Raw genomic sequence first — 16355 nt, forward strand, 5'->3', positions numbered from 1 at the left:
TTTGGAAACAGGATTGTGTTCTCCACTCTTCTTACTACCTTGATTCTTTCTAGTGAACAGATCACGTGTAGAAGAATATCTCTTAGTGGTTTTGAGGAAATCTTCCTAATGCAATCATTGAAGTCAGTCATCCTTGGTCTCTTAGGCTTCTAACCAAAATTGTAACTCTCTGCACTGTTAGAGAAATTTTTAGTAACTTCAAAAGAATGATGAGAGGATAATCCCATTCCACTCAAAAACAGAGCCCAAAACACCATAGAATTGTAATAACATGAGGTAGAAATGGCAAGATATTTGACCTTTGGTCAAAACTTTAACAGATGAGTTTATATCATCAGTTACTTGCAAGGGTTGTTTGTTGCTCTCAGAGGCTGTGGATTGATTAGCATGAAGTTTTTAAATAGCAAGTCTTGTTCTGGAAATTTCTTTGCTGCAGATAGTGTGACTGGAGATGTTACCACTGGCGCAGTGTACTCATTCTCAAACAGCACATGGTTCCAGTGCTGTTTTGCACTGCACTGGTGCATCTGCAGTCTGTGTTTGCACCAAGGCTGTGATCATCATTTCAGTGAGACACTTAGTTATTTTATGAGGTTACCTGCTAAGCCTTTGTTATGTTCTTTTATTGTAACTGAATTCTTAAAGAGGTTAATATTTGTTTTTGTCTCCAGTAACAACAGGAAGAAAAGCAATGACCATTGTGCTTTCCTTTTTGTTCTTTGCAAAGCCATTCACATTACAGTAAGTATTTATAGTGTTTTACAAAGTATTTTATAAAAAACCATGTTCTTCATCATGGAAATAGAATGACACTAATTAATCATTTTCAGGGTTTAATGCTTGTCATTTCATATCTTCTACAAATGTTGGCAATCTACTGTAAATATTGACTGGCTTGTTGATACCAGTCATGCTGGAGAAAAGAGTTTACATTTTTCTAAAGGTCTGAAAGACAGCAAAGAAAATTTAAGAAAAGCCTTACATAATATCTAGTGCTTATGATACATAATAAATTGTTTGGGTACTTTGTCTGTGGTGGGAGATTTGGCTAAAAGAAGGGGTTTTCTCCATTATGGCATTGTTCCTGCTTTTAGAGCTCAGATTTGAATTCCTAGCTAGCCCTTTTAAATAACTGAAAGCTTCTATTATCTTTAAATTGCCAAATGTTTGAGCTTGGGTTTATCTCTTTTTTTTTTTTCTTTTTTTTTTTTTTTTTAATTTTAAGGAAGATCTTACATTGAAAAATGCAGCTAAGTTGCTACTTTGATCTTAATTGCTTCAGGTTTGAAACAACATAATATTCTGTTTTATTTCAATATACAAATTGATTTAAGAACAAAGCTTGCACCCAAATCCCAAATGGAATTTACCCCAGCTAAAAATATTGAGGCTTGAAAGAATGGAGAGCTGAAACAAAAATGTGCCTACATTGGGAAGTATGGATATAAGGCACTGAGTGAGAAAACGTTTTGGACCAGTAACAGAGAGCATAGCTCTCATAACCAAAGGAAGGAAGAACATACTAAAGGCCCTCAGGATTATTTTGCTCATGTGAGAAAGAGCAAATACTCTTTAGTTACTATTTAACTTTTAAATGCACTTTAATAAGCTCTCCAGCCAGGACAGGAAAAAAGAATGGTGGAAAGACAGTAATAATAGAATGTCCCTGAATCTTTATCTCAGAGCCCACTAATTTGTGGGGGGTTTTTCTTCAACTTTTCTCTTCTTAAAGTAAGGTTTATTTAATCCACAAATATTGGTGTTTAATTGCTACTGATAAAGTGCTAATGGTAACTTTTTTCCCCTCCTCTGCCTCTCCTCTAGGTATGTGTGGTCAGGCTTACTGGTTGTCCTTGGTATATTTCTTAATGTTTACAGTAAGAATATGGACAAATTCAAACTGCCTTCACTGCTTGGTCTTTGGAAAAAAAGTGTGGAAGAAAGAAAATCAAGGACGTTGTCACAAACCGTATAGACAGTGGTTCATGCCTTGTCTAGACTTTGACTTACTATTTTATTGGAACAGTCTTCAACTGATTCACTTTCCAAAGGGAACGTTATTAAAACCAAAGGAGCTGAAGGCATATTGTCTGCTTGCAGACTGCTATAAATGCACACTGTTGTGAGCCCTTTCTTCAGAGCACTTGAATTCATCATAAACGGTGTTGTAGGCCATTGTCAGATGGTTTTATCGGCAATGAAGGACAGCAGCTCCTGGCAAACTGCTGAGAAGCTGCACTCAAGTGGGACACAGTAGAAGACTAGTTTGGGCATTTTAATAATATTGGCCATGTGGCTGATCTGAGATTAGTGGTTCTTTGTGATTGTCTAGGTGGGGTAATTTAAATGTAATACTGTATTAATCACCAACTGGTTGACCAAATTGTGATTTTAAAGGTGGAAGGTTTAGAATACAGTATGTTGTCACTCTTTTACATTTTAAATAAAAATGTTGGGGGTTTTTTAAGTTATTGTTTAGATCATCACAGAACTTGGTATTTATTGTAATAATTGAAATTTTTATGGAAATCCTAGTGTTACTCTTTTTGACTATTGCTTGCAAGTAACAAAACTGAGATTGAGTTTGTGCAGTCAACACTCGTGCTTTTCCAAGGGGAAAATGGGCTTTTGGGCCTGAACAGAGTGAGATTGAAATAGTGGTGTAAGAAACTGTTACTTGCCTATTCTGTGGTGAAATACAGAATTTTTAGTGGCCTGTGGCCCTCTCTATTATAGTGGTATAAAGAGACATGGAAGTTCTTAAATTCCTATTATCAAATCAAAATTTTTCTATTTCAATATCGGAGTAAATAATAACAGCATCAGCTAATGTGATTGGAATATATATTGTGTCAGTCTGTGTGGTCTTCTGATGAAGTTAAGAGGATTAGGGTACAGATTACCATTTTCTTTCTTCAATGACAGGAGGAGACAATGTGCTACCAGTGTCTTTTTCATCATGAATTTAGGAAGACTAAGTCCATTTATCTCTCTTTCTTTCATATTCAACTTGCTTTTGAATCGCTTGCCATCTCTTTCATTTTATATATTTAACTACAGCACTTTAAAAATACTAATCACCTTACAAATCATTGTTCTTATGTGGTCATGGTTTTTTTGTTGTTGTGTCCCTTAGATTCATCTTGGTGTGTGTTCTTCCAACTTAGACAAAAATTAATTGGATAATAGAAATATATAGTCAGAAATAACATACAAAGAATTTAAATATCTCACAGGATGGCCTTCTGTCAAAAATACTAGTTGATGAAAGTATTCAAGATGTGCAAAATGTTTTTCAGACACTTAGGAAGAGTTGCTGTTCAAAGGAGTTTGTAATCAAAGCACAGACACAAAATGTGCCTTAAATTTTTCTTATTGAGTTGGTAGCTCGCATCTGCCATATTAAATGTGTTATGGAACAGAACACGGAATAACAGCCGTCTTAGCATAATGGGATGAACAAGAGAAGAGTTGTGCTAACATAACTGCACTGTTCCCAGCCCTGACGCTTCTCTGGGGTGTCAGCAAAGCCTCTCAACACATACAAACCCACTGTTGCCAGGTCAGGAGAATTTATTGCATGGGACACTTTTGGTTTTTAAATTCCCAGCTGCTGCATGATCAGTTGTTTCCTGGATGAGGTAGAGAGGTGAGAATTTGATGAACAGATACACCTTCAAAGAGACAGATGGTCTGCCATGGCTGTCCATTTTCATGTTGCAGCCAAAGTTTTATGGTAAGGTGTGATAAAGCATTACAATTTCAAATTTGGTGCAAGAGTGCACTTGACCAAGTCAAGGGGATTGATACACTTCTTTCCCCATAATATCTATCAACTCTTACATTCCCTTGCATTCTTTTCACTAAATGAAGTTGTTCTTTCCAGCAAGGTTAAGATAATTTTACAGTCTCAGTTCTGCCATCTGTAAACTCTGCCTGTTGCTACACTTTATTGAGCTTCAGGAAACCAAATTATGTGAAAGCTACAATACATGCAGTAAGTCATAGTAAAATATAATTCATTTGGCATCTGTTTTATTTAAATACATGAGAAGTCACTCACAAAGTTTTTGACTAGAATTCAAGTGTAGTATGGATGTTTCTGAACTGTTTATATAATCCAGTTTTGTCTCTATTGTCTCTCTTCAGAGAGAATAGTAACCACAATAATTCACCTTTTAATTTAGTCTCTATTGTATGCAGGACTGAGTTATGAAGCTACCATTAGGGGAAATCTTGATTTATTTTTTAAATAATTTTCTTAACTGTAGAAGTGTATGTTTTGTTTTACAAGTGTACTTTAAAAATTATTTTTATATACAAATTAATATTGTAGGTTTACTGTTAATAGCATAAATTTAAGAGTCAGCTCTTTATTTTCATAGGTATTCATAGGTGTTCTAGTACTTGCCAATCAACAATATGTGTGTTAAAGAAAGTGCACACACAAGTGAGAGTAGTTCATGATTTGCCACACATCATGGTCTGTGCAGTTTCATGCCTTTATTAAGAAAACCCTCATTTCAGTGAATTGCTGTTTGTGGGGTTGTGGGGTCTTTTTAATGAACTTCATAGTGCATGCAAGTTAGAAAACCTTACAAACCTGCAAGTGTTCTTACTACAAAATTTTGAGTTTGAGTCTTCTGTACTGTATATGTATGTTGGTTTTGTGTTGTCTATGAAATATGAATAAGGGCTTGTCCACAAAGTAACTGTAAATTATTTATTTTTTGTGTACTTATATTGGGATGTTGGTTAACCCTTCCCAATGTTGAAGGCTGGTCACAGTAACTATGGCATTTTATACTCGTTGTCTCCTGGCCTCTTTACAGTAGGCATGGTGAAACTATAGAAAAAACCATTCAATTCTCTCAACAGAAAAATTGTTATCTAAATATGATGTGAATTAGTTGCTTCTTATCCTTGTGCTAACAGCCTTTTTCTCTCTATAAAAAATCTATGATGTAGAAATTAGTTATAACAGCATTGAAATTCTCAGTAAAATTTAAGTCTGACCAGGATCTCCATTGATGTCAGCAATCTACCTCTGTGACACCTGCTTCTGCCTCCTTTGGAAAGCTGAGGGAGCTCTGTTTTCCTAAGTCAGCATGCATTTGCAGTTGCTTTCATATTACATTTTTGCACTTGTCTGGCACACTTCAGTAATGAAGTAATTGACTGTGCAGTGGATTTCTTCAGTATTCCAGTATGTCAGTGTCATCAGAACTGCTAATTATGCAGGTACCTGTGTGTGAATACAAGCGTGGAAGAACTAATGCCCTGCCCTCCAAACCTACAGTGTTTCCTGATACTCCTTTAAACTGTTTTTCTTAATCTTGTTTTACCACTGCTGTGCTTTGAATTTACCAGACATTTTAAGCTGAAGCTTGGGCTTTATGTCATTCCTGCTTGTCTTTCTTACCTCCTTACTTGTCTTTCTTGCTTTTGGATGTGAGCTCTTTTTCTCAACATGCTCTATTTACGCACTGTGGATTGTTTCAGGTTTGTATTCCTGCATTTAAGGGCTTACATCACACTATTGCAGGTTGGTCACATTCCAGATTTTCTGTTTCGTTTCATTTATAACCATCTGGATGATTCTTTTAAATCCTTTTTTCTCCAGGAAAAAGTCTGTCATACTTTTCATTATTTTTGGAAAGGTCTTGATGAGTGGAACGTATGAGTTAACTCCTTGACCTCATTCCATCTTCCAAGAAAATCTCTCTTCTCCCTTGCCTGCCTGTGAGAACTAAAGGAAGAGGAAATAAATTATTGCAAGTGCTCTTTTTTTTCTTTAATAAGTGCCTTCCTCACTAACCTGGTGTGTCTTAATTGTTTCTTTTCTTTCTGCCTCCCATGCTCCCAGGCACAAACAAGCCCTTCTCTCATGTTTGACCGCTGCTTGTTCAATCATGGAAACTTTTTGAGTTGTTTACTGTTCTGAAAAGAGGTATAAAATTGCCTGTATACTCTGGAGGGCAGGAAATAATAAGTAAACTTCACAAGTTAAGGAAGTAATTAAATGGATTAATACGTTTTTCTGGAGGGATTTTATATGTGGTTTAGTTAATAGCTCAGAATTTGTTAGTGGAAGGTTGTTTTTTTTTTTCTTCTACATTTTACCTTTTTAAAAATCTTTATATTAATTTTAATATTTAATATAAAACTCTTGACTGTTCAGACAGTTTATAGAGATTAATTTCAGTCTTGCCTATGAGGCAGAAAAGCCCTATCTGTTTCAGAGATGTAGGAGAAATGGTATCTTGCCCAAAGTTGCCTTGGTAAGTCTGTGATGAGCAAGGAATAGATGTTAATACCCTCAGTGATCCTGTGCCCCAAGTCCAGCAGAGCCCATCTGTACTTTAAATGAAGTAGTACCAATGTAAGCCCAGTTTACTTTTACCCCCAGCATTAAAAGTGTTAAATTGTTTCTGTTCCTTGTTCTGTACAAGTATGATTTAAAAGGAAATTAAGACAGCCATAAAATATCTTTTCTGCATTTTATTTGAAGCTTTTTTGCATTGTTATTTTCTTGTTGATTGGTTCTGTTTTCTGTGAGTACTGCTGTGGAAGCAAGCCAGAGACAGTAGCAGTTTTAGGAGAAGCGTAATATCCTTCACTTTAAGGTGGCTGGTTCACTTTGCTACTAGTCAAAAGCTGCTTCCATGGGAAAATGTGAGCAATTGTCATCACATGACATGCAAAAGCATAATGATGCCTTGTCGGGTCTGTATCATTTTGCCATTCGCTTGTAGAGAAGCAAAGACTAATGCAATAAAGGACATTCATGCACAAGTAGCTTAGAATACAGTGCTGACTTAACACTTCTCTACACCTGGATTGTGCTGTTGTGCTGTTTTTTTGAGGTGTGTTGGTAATGTATTGCTTCTCTCTGCTTTTGGTTATTTAGATGTTTTCTTTATTAGATTTCTCAGTTTTATGCTTCCTCTGCCTTTTTTTCCCTTTTTATTTTTTTATTACTTATGTTTTAAATGTAAAGTTTTACTTTGTAATTTTCATTACACCTGTAGCGCTGTGTCCAGTTCTGGGCTCTCCAAGCACAAGAAAGAAATGGGGCTAGGAGGAGAGAGTCCAGCAAAGTGACACGAAGATGATGGACTCGACCATATCTCCTGTGAGGAAAGGCTGAGAGAGCTGGGATTTTTCATCCTGGAGAAGAGAAGGCTGGGGGGAATTTCATCAATGTGTATAAACACAGAGCGCAAAGACGGGGGAGCCAGGCTCTTTTCAGCGAAGCCCAGTGACAGCACCGGGGCAGTGGGCACATACTGAAACACAGGAGGTTCCCTCTGAATAGAGGAAGTACTTTCTTACTGTTAAGGTGATTGAGCACTGGCATGGATTGCCCAAAGAGTTTGATAAGTCTCCATCATTGGATATATTCTAAAACTGTCTGGATGTGGTCCTGGGCAGCTGGCTGTGGGTGGCTTTGTGTTGAGCAGGGGAGGTTAAACCATATGAGCTCCAAAGTGGCCTTCCAACCTCGGTTACTCTGTCATCTTAGATCTTGCTGTGTCTATCTTCCACTTTTTCTCCTGTTTACAATTGTTAATAAATATACTTAAAATTAGTATCTCTGAGTTGGCTACAGTAACTGCTGGAGCTGGCAAAGCCATGCTGAAAACACCTGATAGTGTTCACTGGCTGAACAGTGAGTACCTTCAGAGCACAGTCCCATGGGGAGAGAGGCATCTTCATTTGGTGATTGCTGCTCAGTGCAAAACAAGAGTATGTGACTGAGAGCAAATGCAAGACACTTGCAGATGAAATTGATACTGTCAATACAGAAGGAGTTCAAAGTTTCTTTTTTTCTGCATTTAGATCTTGCAGTGCTGTTTGCTGCTCTAGCACAGCACCTGATCCACAGATAGCTGGAAGTGTTACTACACTGCTTGCTGCCTTCTTGTCAGCACTTTGCATGAACGTGGACAGCTGTGGTAGATGCTGTCGTACTCGTTCAGAACCTGAGTATAAACTCCACTGGAATAGAGTCCTGTAGTAACAGGCAGTAATGCCAGCAGATCTGTGCAAAAGTCCGGCACAGAACGGGGTCTACAGGAAACCTGGACAAACTGTTTATCAGGGACTGTTGTGATGGGGTAATGGTTTTAAACTAAAACAGGGTAGATTTAGATTGGGTATAAGGAAGAAACTGTTTACAGTGAGAGTGGCAAAACACTGGAACAGATTCTCCAGAGAGGTGGTAGATGCCCCATCGCTGGAAACATTCAGGGTTATGTTGGACAGGTTTCGGAGCAACCTGATCTAATTAAAGGTGTTCCTGCTCATTGTGGAGGGTTAGGTGACCTTTAAAGGTCCCTTCTAAACCAAACTACTCTATGTTCTCAAAGAGGATTTGAGGCCCCTGGAAGGCTTTAATGCATAAAGAAGGGTTCATATAGGCTTCAGGCAGCAACAAGCAGAATTTAAGCTCTTTAGGCTTTAACATCCCTTTAATCTTTTGTTGATGTAGCCTAAAGTTAGGATTATTTATTTTATGTACTATCCAAATTTTGGTATTGGAAAATCATTTTAGTGAGAAATACACTAAAAATTGCCCTTAATAAGCAGTTCAAGCTAACAGCCGGTAGTGCTGGATACCTAGTTTACACCATCCTGTGCAGTGCAGCTAATAGGCAAAAACTGAGTGAGTGCTTGGCCCCTTCAAATGAAGACTGTATTCTTGCTGTTAGGAAATATATAAAAGAAAACAAATTCTGTGTAGCTTTGTAGGTAAGAACTGGTTAAAAGGTAGCTAATCCTTACTACGAGTCACACCTGATTTCCCTGGACTCCTTATCCTTAATAAATGACTCGTGCCTGGCTGTACAAGCTTAGCTTGCAGACTTCATCTTTCCTGGGATTAAAGCAGCCTGAGATTAAGCTATCATGCTTGCATGCTTGCCAGGTATGAGACCACTTGCTGCCTGAAGCTTTTGGATCCCCAGGCACATAAGGTAAAGGCTGCTTGAATCAACCATCTTAGACTTCGAAAATTTTGCATTGAAACACAGCTTCAATAGAATCTATTCTTTAATAGGTAAGAGCTTGGGGTTTTTTCCAAGAAGTTGAAGCATAGCTATGTACAAATGATACATATTTTGGCTTCTCAGTAAAAATGTCGCTAGTGAAGAGAGCTAGCTTTCTTCGTACTGAAAGCTAAATTTGTATGGAGACCAGGTGTAGCTGTGTATCAGAAAGGTACAGTGTGATACCTTTTACCAGATTATATTTCTGCACTCTGCACTGTGGTAGGATAAGGAAAGGAATGAAAATCAAGATGTGTTGGAGAGCAATAGCATTAATTCTGGGCCGTCCTGCTTTTACTTTGCATAGTATTGGATGCAACAGATACAAAGCAGGTTTCAGTAATCAAACTAATGCTCAGGACAGGGATTTTTCAAAGGAATTGAAGACAATATAAATACTGTTGAGCCTTTACTACTTTACTGTTCTGAAAATACCAAATTCAACCACCACACAAGAGCATTAGACTGCCCCTCTCTGTGTAAAACTTCTCTTTCTGTCTGTGAAGACTCACTGTGAAGACAAATTAATCTTGCATGTATATCCTATTTGATGGGCAAAGACATGTTTGTAGGTATGCTGAGACTTTGTGGTTGGAAATAGGATGGCTTCTGTTAGTCATCTTCACTGCAGGTCCTTCAAATCTGAGAATATCCGTGCCAAACTGAAAATGACTGAACCATGTTTGGTAGGCACACAAGTGGCTGAAGGGAGCTGTATATGATTTAGTGTGCAATTTCTTCAACCTGCTAGATTTCTTCTTCTGGAGCTGTGGTTGTTTGATCAGATTAACTGTTCTCTTTCTGCTAATGACTTACAGTGTTAAAATGTGGGGTTTTGAAAATGCAGATTCTTGGGTTTTGCACAGTTTAGGGAGTTTAGATTGATTCTTTTTAATTCATTTTATTTTTCCTAATTAGAATTCTATGGTGCAGAGGATTATTCATAAGTAATTTTCAATATTAGGCTTTTATCCTTGGTTTAGTTTATTTCTTGAGACTCCCAGTAAAAACTGTCTGCATCTCTTCTTGTCCATGTTCATTTCTATTATTGCAATCTCTCTTCAGGAGAATTGGTAACCTGCATTATTTTCTCAGCTTCATGTAGTAAATAATGGTACATGTCTGAAACTCATCACAACAGCAAATAAGATGGTGTGTAGTGTATCATCCTTACCAAACCGCCACAGCAGGGAGGCCTGGCAGTACATCCATTACCTCTGTTATTTCTCACAAAAAGCTTAATTTTTCTGCCCTTTGATGTTGTAAGGCAGCAACAGAAAAAGAGCTGAGGTAGCTACATGAGGATGTGAGCCTTTGGGAGAACGTTGTTTTATTTTAGTTAGAGGAGCAACCCACACTGGATTGATTGCTTGTGGCTTTATGTCCATGTTTGCTCCTCTGCCCTTACCCTTTTCATTTTCTCATAACTGGAGAATACATTTAAAAACCTGGCATCCTAGTTACTAATTTTGTACTCTGCAAGATTTTTTTATCATTTTGTATTCCTTTCACCATGACAACTATGACCTTATTGAGCGTTCAGTTTTTTCTCCTTTTGAGCAAAAGATACATGGGCTTTTTCTTTATGCAAAGGTCTTAAATTATTAAAAATAATGACCAGATCCTCAAAAATATGTAAACGTTTTGCTCCTTTAAATGGATGATAGACAGCAAAGAGTTTGTGTCCACAAATTCCTGTGACATGAGATTCAGAAAAATTCTGTACAGTGAATTCAGAAAGAGCTGCCCATGTACACACACTTCTCACTGAGCAAAACCCCATAAATTCTCTCATACGTATTGAGCACATAGGTTGTTCCTGTGGAATAGCTGACAGTATAAGATCACATTCTTCCATGCCTTGCAGCAGCTTTCATGTGTCTGTGACCTGAACTCCGTTACGTTTTGGAAAAAGCTGGAGAAAATCTGGGAGTGAGCAGAGGGATGCAGCTAATACTTCCTTGAATACACGTGTAGCCTCATAGCCTCAGAAGTCTCTTTAGCAGAAAAAATGGTGAAAAATCACAGCAAAGTCCCATTGCTTGTAGAGTCTATTTATGTCCAGCTATCAAAACAGCAGCACCAGTAGCCTGTGAGTTGCCCACTGCTGTAGGGATGAACGTGCCTCCTCTCTGCTAAACCAGTTAGTATTAAGTCTGAATTCATACCTGTTATATTATCCTCCTGATAAGTAAAACCAACACATTTTTCTATCAGGTGTAATTTCCTTTCTGTTAAAGTGTGGCCTACATCCTGACTCTTAACTCCTGTGTAGTCAATAGCTGATTTGTTTCGACAGTGAGATAACTGACATTTATGGGTCTAACAGTTTCATCTCTTTGCCTCTGTAATTCTGGTATCCAAAAGCAAACCAAGTGATTTACTTGTATTTGTTTCTTAGAAGTCTGTGTCTGGCACTACTTCATATTATTTTTTTAACAATGGATTAATAAAGTTCTGTTCAGACACAGCTCTCTGTTTTTCTGCAGTTATCTATGAAAATCTGTATTGTTAGTTTGCAAGAAATGCATTAACTACAAATTTGTCCCAGTTCTATTGAATGTAGTGCATTGCACTACACTGTACCAGAAAGCCTGTTGACACGTATGAGCTGCATGGACTGCAGATCTATTGTTATTTCACTGCAAGAAGACTGTAACTGCTACTTACATGTCAGAAAAGAACAGAACAGAACAGAATCTCATATGCTTGGGATCTCCTGTTGAAACAGAGGAGTTAGTTCTGTTCTGCCAAAAAAGAACATCTTTTCTGAAGAAAAAGAAAGTATTTGAGACCCTGCCTTGCAAATGAAGGACAGCACACTTGTGTGATCTCATATGTTTAATATGCACTAAATTAGTGGGTTTTTGCAGAATAATGAACACCAGTTAGTGATTTTTAAAGAAACCATGAATACAAATTGAGACTTGAAGAAATTCTTGAAAAGCAAAAGAGTACAGATTACCACAAAAGGAGATCAACCAGCTCCTCCCTGGGGCTGAGTTTCAGCAATTTAAACTCCTTCAAACTCAACAGCCAAACTGGAGTAATTGTGTGTTTGATTTGGCTTGGGCTGAGGACAAATTTCATCCTTAGGGAAAGTGTAGGGAATATTTTGGTGGTAGGAGAGGCAGAAAAAACAAAATCCAAGGGAGAACACTTCGCACTTACTGGAAAGTAATGTGTGATCTAAGAAAAGATGTTGTGTTTTTAGTTAAGTGCTGGAATAGACTTTTATCAAGTGATTGACTTACCAGACCAGTCATCTTGTCTCCTGGAGTCTCTTTCAGTCCATTTTTCTTGAGAAGGCTGTAATGATACAAATTTATAGATAGGTTCAAATGTGAGGATGAAAAGATGGGCACTTTCCCACCACAATACTTGGGGAGTTTTGTAGCTAGGAGGGAAGTGAAATAAAAGAATTAGGTCTTCTATGTAGGTTTTCTGTTAAAGGTGCTGTGTATCTTACCAGTTTTACAGGACATAATAGATTCAGCACAAATTATTCTTTTCAGTTTTACTCTTTATATTTCACTGGCATTGTAGTTGGAGCGTCAACACCTGGGAATCTGTTCTTCACATTTCTGTTACTCCTCCAAGGGAAGGCTGGGATGGCAGTTTAGCAGGGAGTCAAGATTACATTCTTGATGTGGATAAATACTGGGGTTTGTTTTACCTATCCTTCCAAGATCTTGCCACTTCAAAAGTCCTCTAAAACAGCAGTTAAGTGGGAGAAAAATTGTCAAAATACTTACTTGTTATTCTTTAATTTTGCTGTAGCCTCTTTTTTTGGAGTAGAGATCTGCATGAGTGTACGGGTTTTTTTATTTTTTGATGGTGTCTTCATTAGGAATATTGAGTGCTGGTACTTAGTAGAGTTTCTTAATTGGCATTAATGTAACAGGTTTTTAATAGTTTATCCTAAGGAAAGTCTTGAGCTAAATTAAATTTAAATTCACATTTTGATAATGTAAATGCACAGAATATAAATTTTGTGGAGAGGTTATAACTATCCCCAATCAGAACAGTCCAGTTTGTTACTTTACCCACCTATTCACCCTCCTATCCTAAACACCCCACACCTTTTCCCTGATTTGCATCCAGGCACCCAAGGGATAAAACACTGAGGGAAAAATTTATAGCATTGTTTTAAAAGTGCCTAATTTGAAGATCTAAAATGCCTCTCTGTCACTGAATAGTTACAGCTTCATGTCTCTGCAGGCTGAGTTGAGGCTGAGGGCTTTAGTTACATTCTCTGCTTTGTTCTCCATAGTCTCATAAGTGTAACTTTAATTGAATTTTCTGGATTTACAGTACTTGTCTGAGGGAGTTTATTTGAACCACGTAGCTGTGGCTGTTTGTGTTGGGGTAACACATACCCAGCTCGGCCTTGCAAACAGCCCTGTGGTGCAAAGTCACCTTTGTCATGGGAAGCAAACCAAACCAACAGGCAGTCAGCCACACGTGAAAAATGACAAGATATTTCTCCCCATTTCAGAGGAAAAGAAGAGAGAATGACTCTAATGTGGACCTGCTGGATCCCAGCTTGGTGCCTTTGTGCCATAACCTCTGTATTGCTCTTCCTTTGTTTTATAGGTTGCACTTACAGTCAGTGGCCTTACGCTGCTGTTTTAGGAAACTGTATGGCCTGGCTTTATTCCCATCAGCTGACAGAGATGTGAGAATTTCATTAGCTTGATAACTGTTCTCATTCTGAGTGATATAACATGAAAAAATGTAGTTTGAAAATACCTTCCAGGGCTGTTGTGGTGGCCCAGATAGGGCTGTGTCAGAGACCCCAATTCATTTCACAGCCTTTCAGTCCTCTGGATGCCACGTTTACTAACTAGACTCCCACAGGTTTCTCCACAGCAGGCAGAAGGGCAGATGAGCAAGAAGCTTAGCCAGTACTTCAGCAAGTGTTTGGATACTTGATGGAGTTTCATCGGGAAATATTTCTGATGAAGTAACTTCCTAAGGCTACCTTAATTAGCACATAGGCTTGCAACCTTCACTATGTCAGGATGGTCTGTCTCAGCAGCAGGATAGAAATAGGTCTCTTTCTCACCTTACTACAAAGGGAGCTGTGAGCCTCTTGGGTAGTGTGACCTCAGAGCAAAGAACTCCCGTTGTGATCTGTGAGTTATGGATTAAAAGTTTCATGTACTCAACTTTTTTTAGGGGAAATAGTATTCATATCTTGAAAGTATGAGTGTTGAGCAAGTAAAATTCAAAATGCCTTGACTAGCTACCATCAAGCACCCAGCTCTTCCTAGATAAACAACAGGCTACAAATACGTCACAAAAATTGGAAAATAATGTTGAATTATAAATATATTTGAGAAAATTGTACTGCACTGGCTGGCAATTCATTTTAAAAGAGGAGTTGAAATTGATCAAATAAATTGTTTGTTACTAATTATTTGCCTAGTGCTAGCTGTGATGTGAGACCTTGAGGGTGGGAATAAATTATCTTAATGAGGGATTAGGTTAAGGCATGTTATAAATCCTCATTTCAAGAGCTAACCCCACTATTAATATATTTGCCTATAACTGTGAATCTTCTTTAATAGCTGCCTGTCTTCTTTTGCACTGCATAAAAGTTCCTCTGTTTTTAAATCCATGTTCTGAAGAGGAAGTATTGTCCTCCCTGATTTTATCTTCATTAGAAACACCACAGAAATAGCGACAAGGAAAGAACAGTAATGTATACTTGAAGTTGTATTTCATGATGGAGAAAGAAATGTTTACATCCCAAGGATGAAGTGCGAATACATCCCTGATTCCAGAAATCCTGTTGTATAGAGCAAAAAACCTTAGAGAGAGTTTTCCAAGTGAAATGAAGACGGAGGAAAGGGGCTAAACTGTTTATGCAACCTTGAAGGGAAAAGAGGAACAAGGATGCATGTATTGCTTTCCCATGACAGAGTCAATAATTGCCTCTTATGATCCAAACACTGTACAGCCTCAGCACGGTTTGCCTTAGACAATCTAACTAGCAAAGATTTTAAATCCTATCTTCCTCCATTGAGCTTCCATAGTCACATTATTACCATACTTAATTATTATAACTGCTGTTAATAATGCATAGAAAATTCTGAGACAGGTAAATCATATGCCAATTGAAATAGGGACCATTTCCCTTAATGTATTTGGGCAATGTTTTGTGAGTCTAGATGTTAATGCAATCTAACAACCACGTAGTAATAAAACATTATGATTTCTTTCCCTGTGCCTTTGTCATTTTCCTTAGTTGTCCTCAAAGTGCTTTTAAGAGAAAAGGCATGTTAATATCTGTATTCCTACAGGCAGGTCAGCACCCACAGTCACTCAGCAGGTCGAAGAGGCAATCAACACTCACTCCTCCGTGTGCGTCATAGGCAACAGTCCTACTCATGCTCTTTTCCTTAGGTACTGCTTTGTCACAAGCCATTGGTGCTGGCTGTTTCCTAAGGTGGGAGTGGAGAAGCAGGAGGATGTGTTAGAAAGTCCTACCTTTCCGTGAACTTGGTTTTTTTCAGAGTTAATTTCATTGGATTTCCTCTGTACTTTTAAGGCACGATATAGTGCCTCAGTTTGCCAAGGGCTTTAGAGGACTTTTAGAAAAGATACTTTACTTGCCTTCTTTTTGATTTTTTAAGTATACACTGCTGGTTTTTACTCATTACCTGTCTCCCCCTTTCTGCAGCACTTGGTGTATAATTGGTTCAGCTCTTGGAGCACACACTATCCATACTTATTGTCAGAGCTTTTGGGGGATGCTGTCTGTTTCACTGGAAACAGAGTTGGGCCCTCTCTACTTCCAGGGAGACTTGTTTCCAAGCACTGTCAAGCCCCTTACTATTGAAATTCAAAACAGTAGCAAACCTCCCAGTACTCATTATTCTATTCAGTCTCGATTCAGAGGCAGCACTTGTGTGTTTGGTTTGTGCAGGAAAGATTCATCACATTCTTGGGTCAGCTACCTTGTCAGCTCCACAAACACAAACACACACAGATGGACACACAGAGAGGGAAGAAAAAATGAGCTTCATATGCTTCATTCATGTCAGAACTCAACAACTTTAAGAGTGCAAATATTCTGCAGTCACTCATGAAAAGAAATTTTTAATAATAAATATCTAACAATTAATGGGCTGGTAGCTGCAGTTGACTTCAGGGCATAATATCTAATTTCCTTGCAATGTTTCATAACCTTACTTTTCATGCTGCAACAGTCTATCATTAAAACCAAACGCAGGTTTCTATCACTTTTATTTATTTTTCAAATCAACTTATAAATCAGTGCCAGACCTTGTTACAGAT

General features: G+C 37.9%; 1 protein-coding gene across 4 annotated transcripts in view; it reads left to right on the forward strand.

The window, feature by feature from the left end:
• Positions 1 to 16355, forward strand: part of SLC35B3 (solute carrier family 35 member B3) — a 47193-nt gene that overhangs the window by 16974 nt on the left and 13864 nt on the right. For 2 of the 4 annotated variants that reach the window (XM_039548758.1, XM_039548756.1), the window contains exons 9-10: positions 672 to 741; positions 1825 to 11520. In XM_039548758.1, the coding sequence (XP_039404692.1) occupies positions 672 to 741; positions 1825 to 1975 (221 nt within the window). In that variant the 3' untranslated portion in view covers positions 1976 to 11520. Of the gene's footprint in view, positions 1 to 671; positions 742 to 1824; positions 15279 to 16355 lie in introns of those variants that run through there. The other 2 variants (XM_039548757.1, XR_005601416.1) reach the window with 2 other exon arrangements.

The sequence above is a fragment of the Corvus cornix genome, chromosome 2 (genome assembly GCF_000738735.6).
Source record: "Corvus cornix cornix isolate S_Up_H32 chromosome 2, ASM73873v5, whole genome shotgun sequence".
NCBI lineage: Eukaryota > Metazoa > Chordata > Aves > Passeriformes > Corvidae > Corvus > Corvus cornix.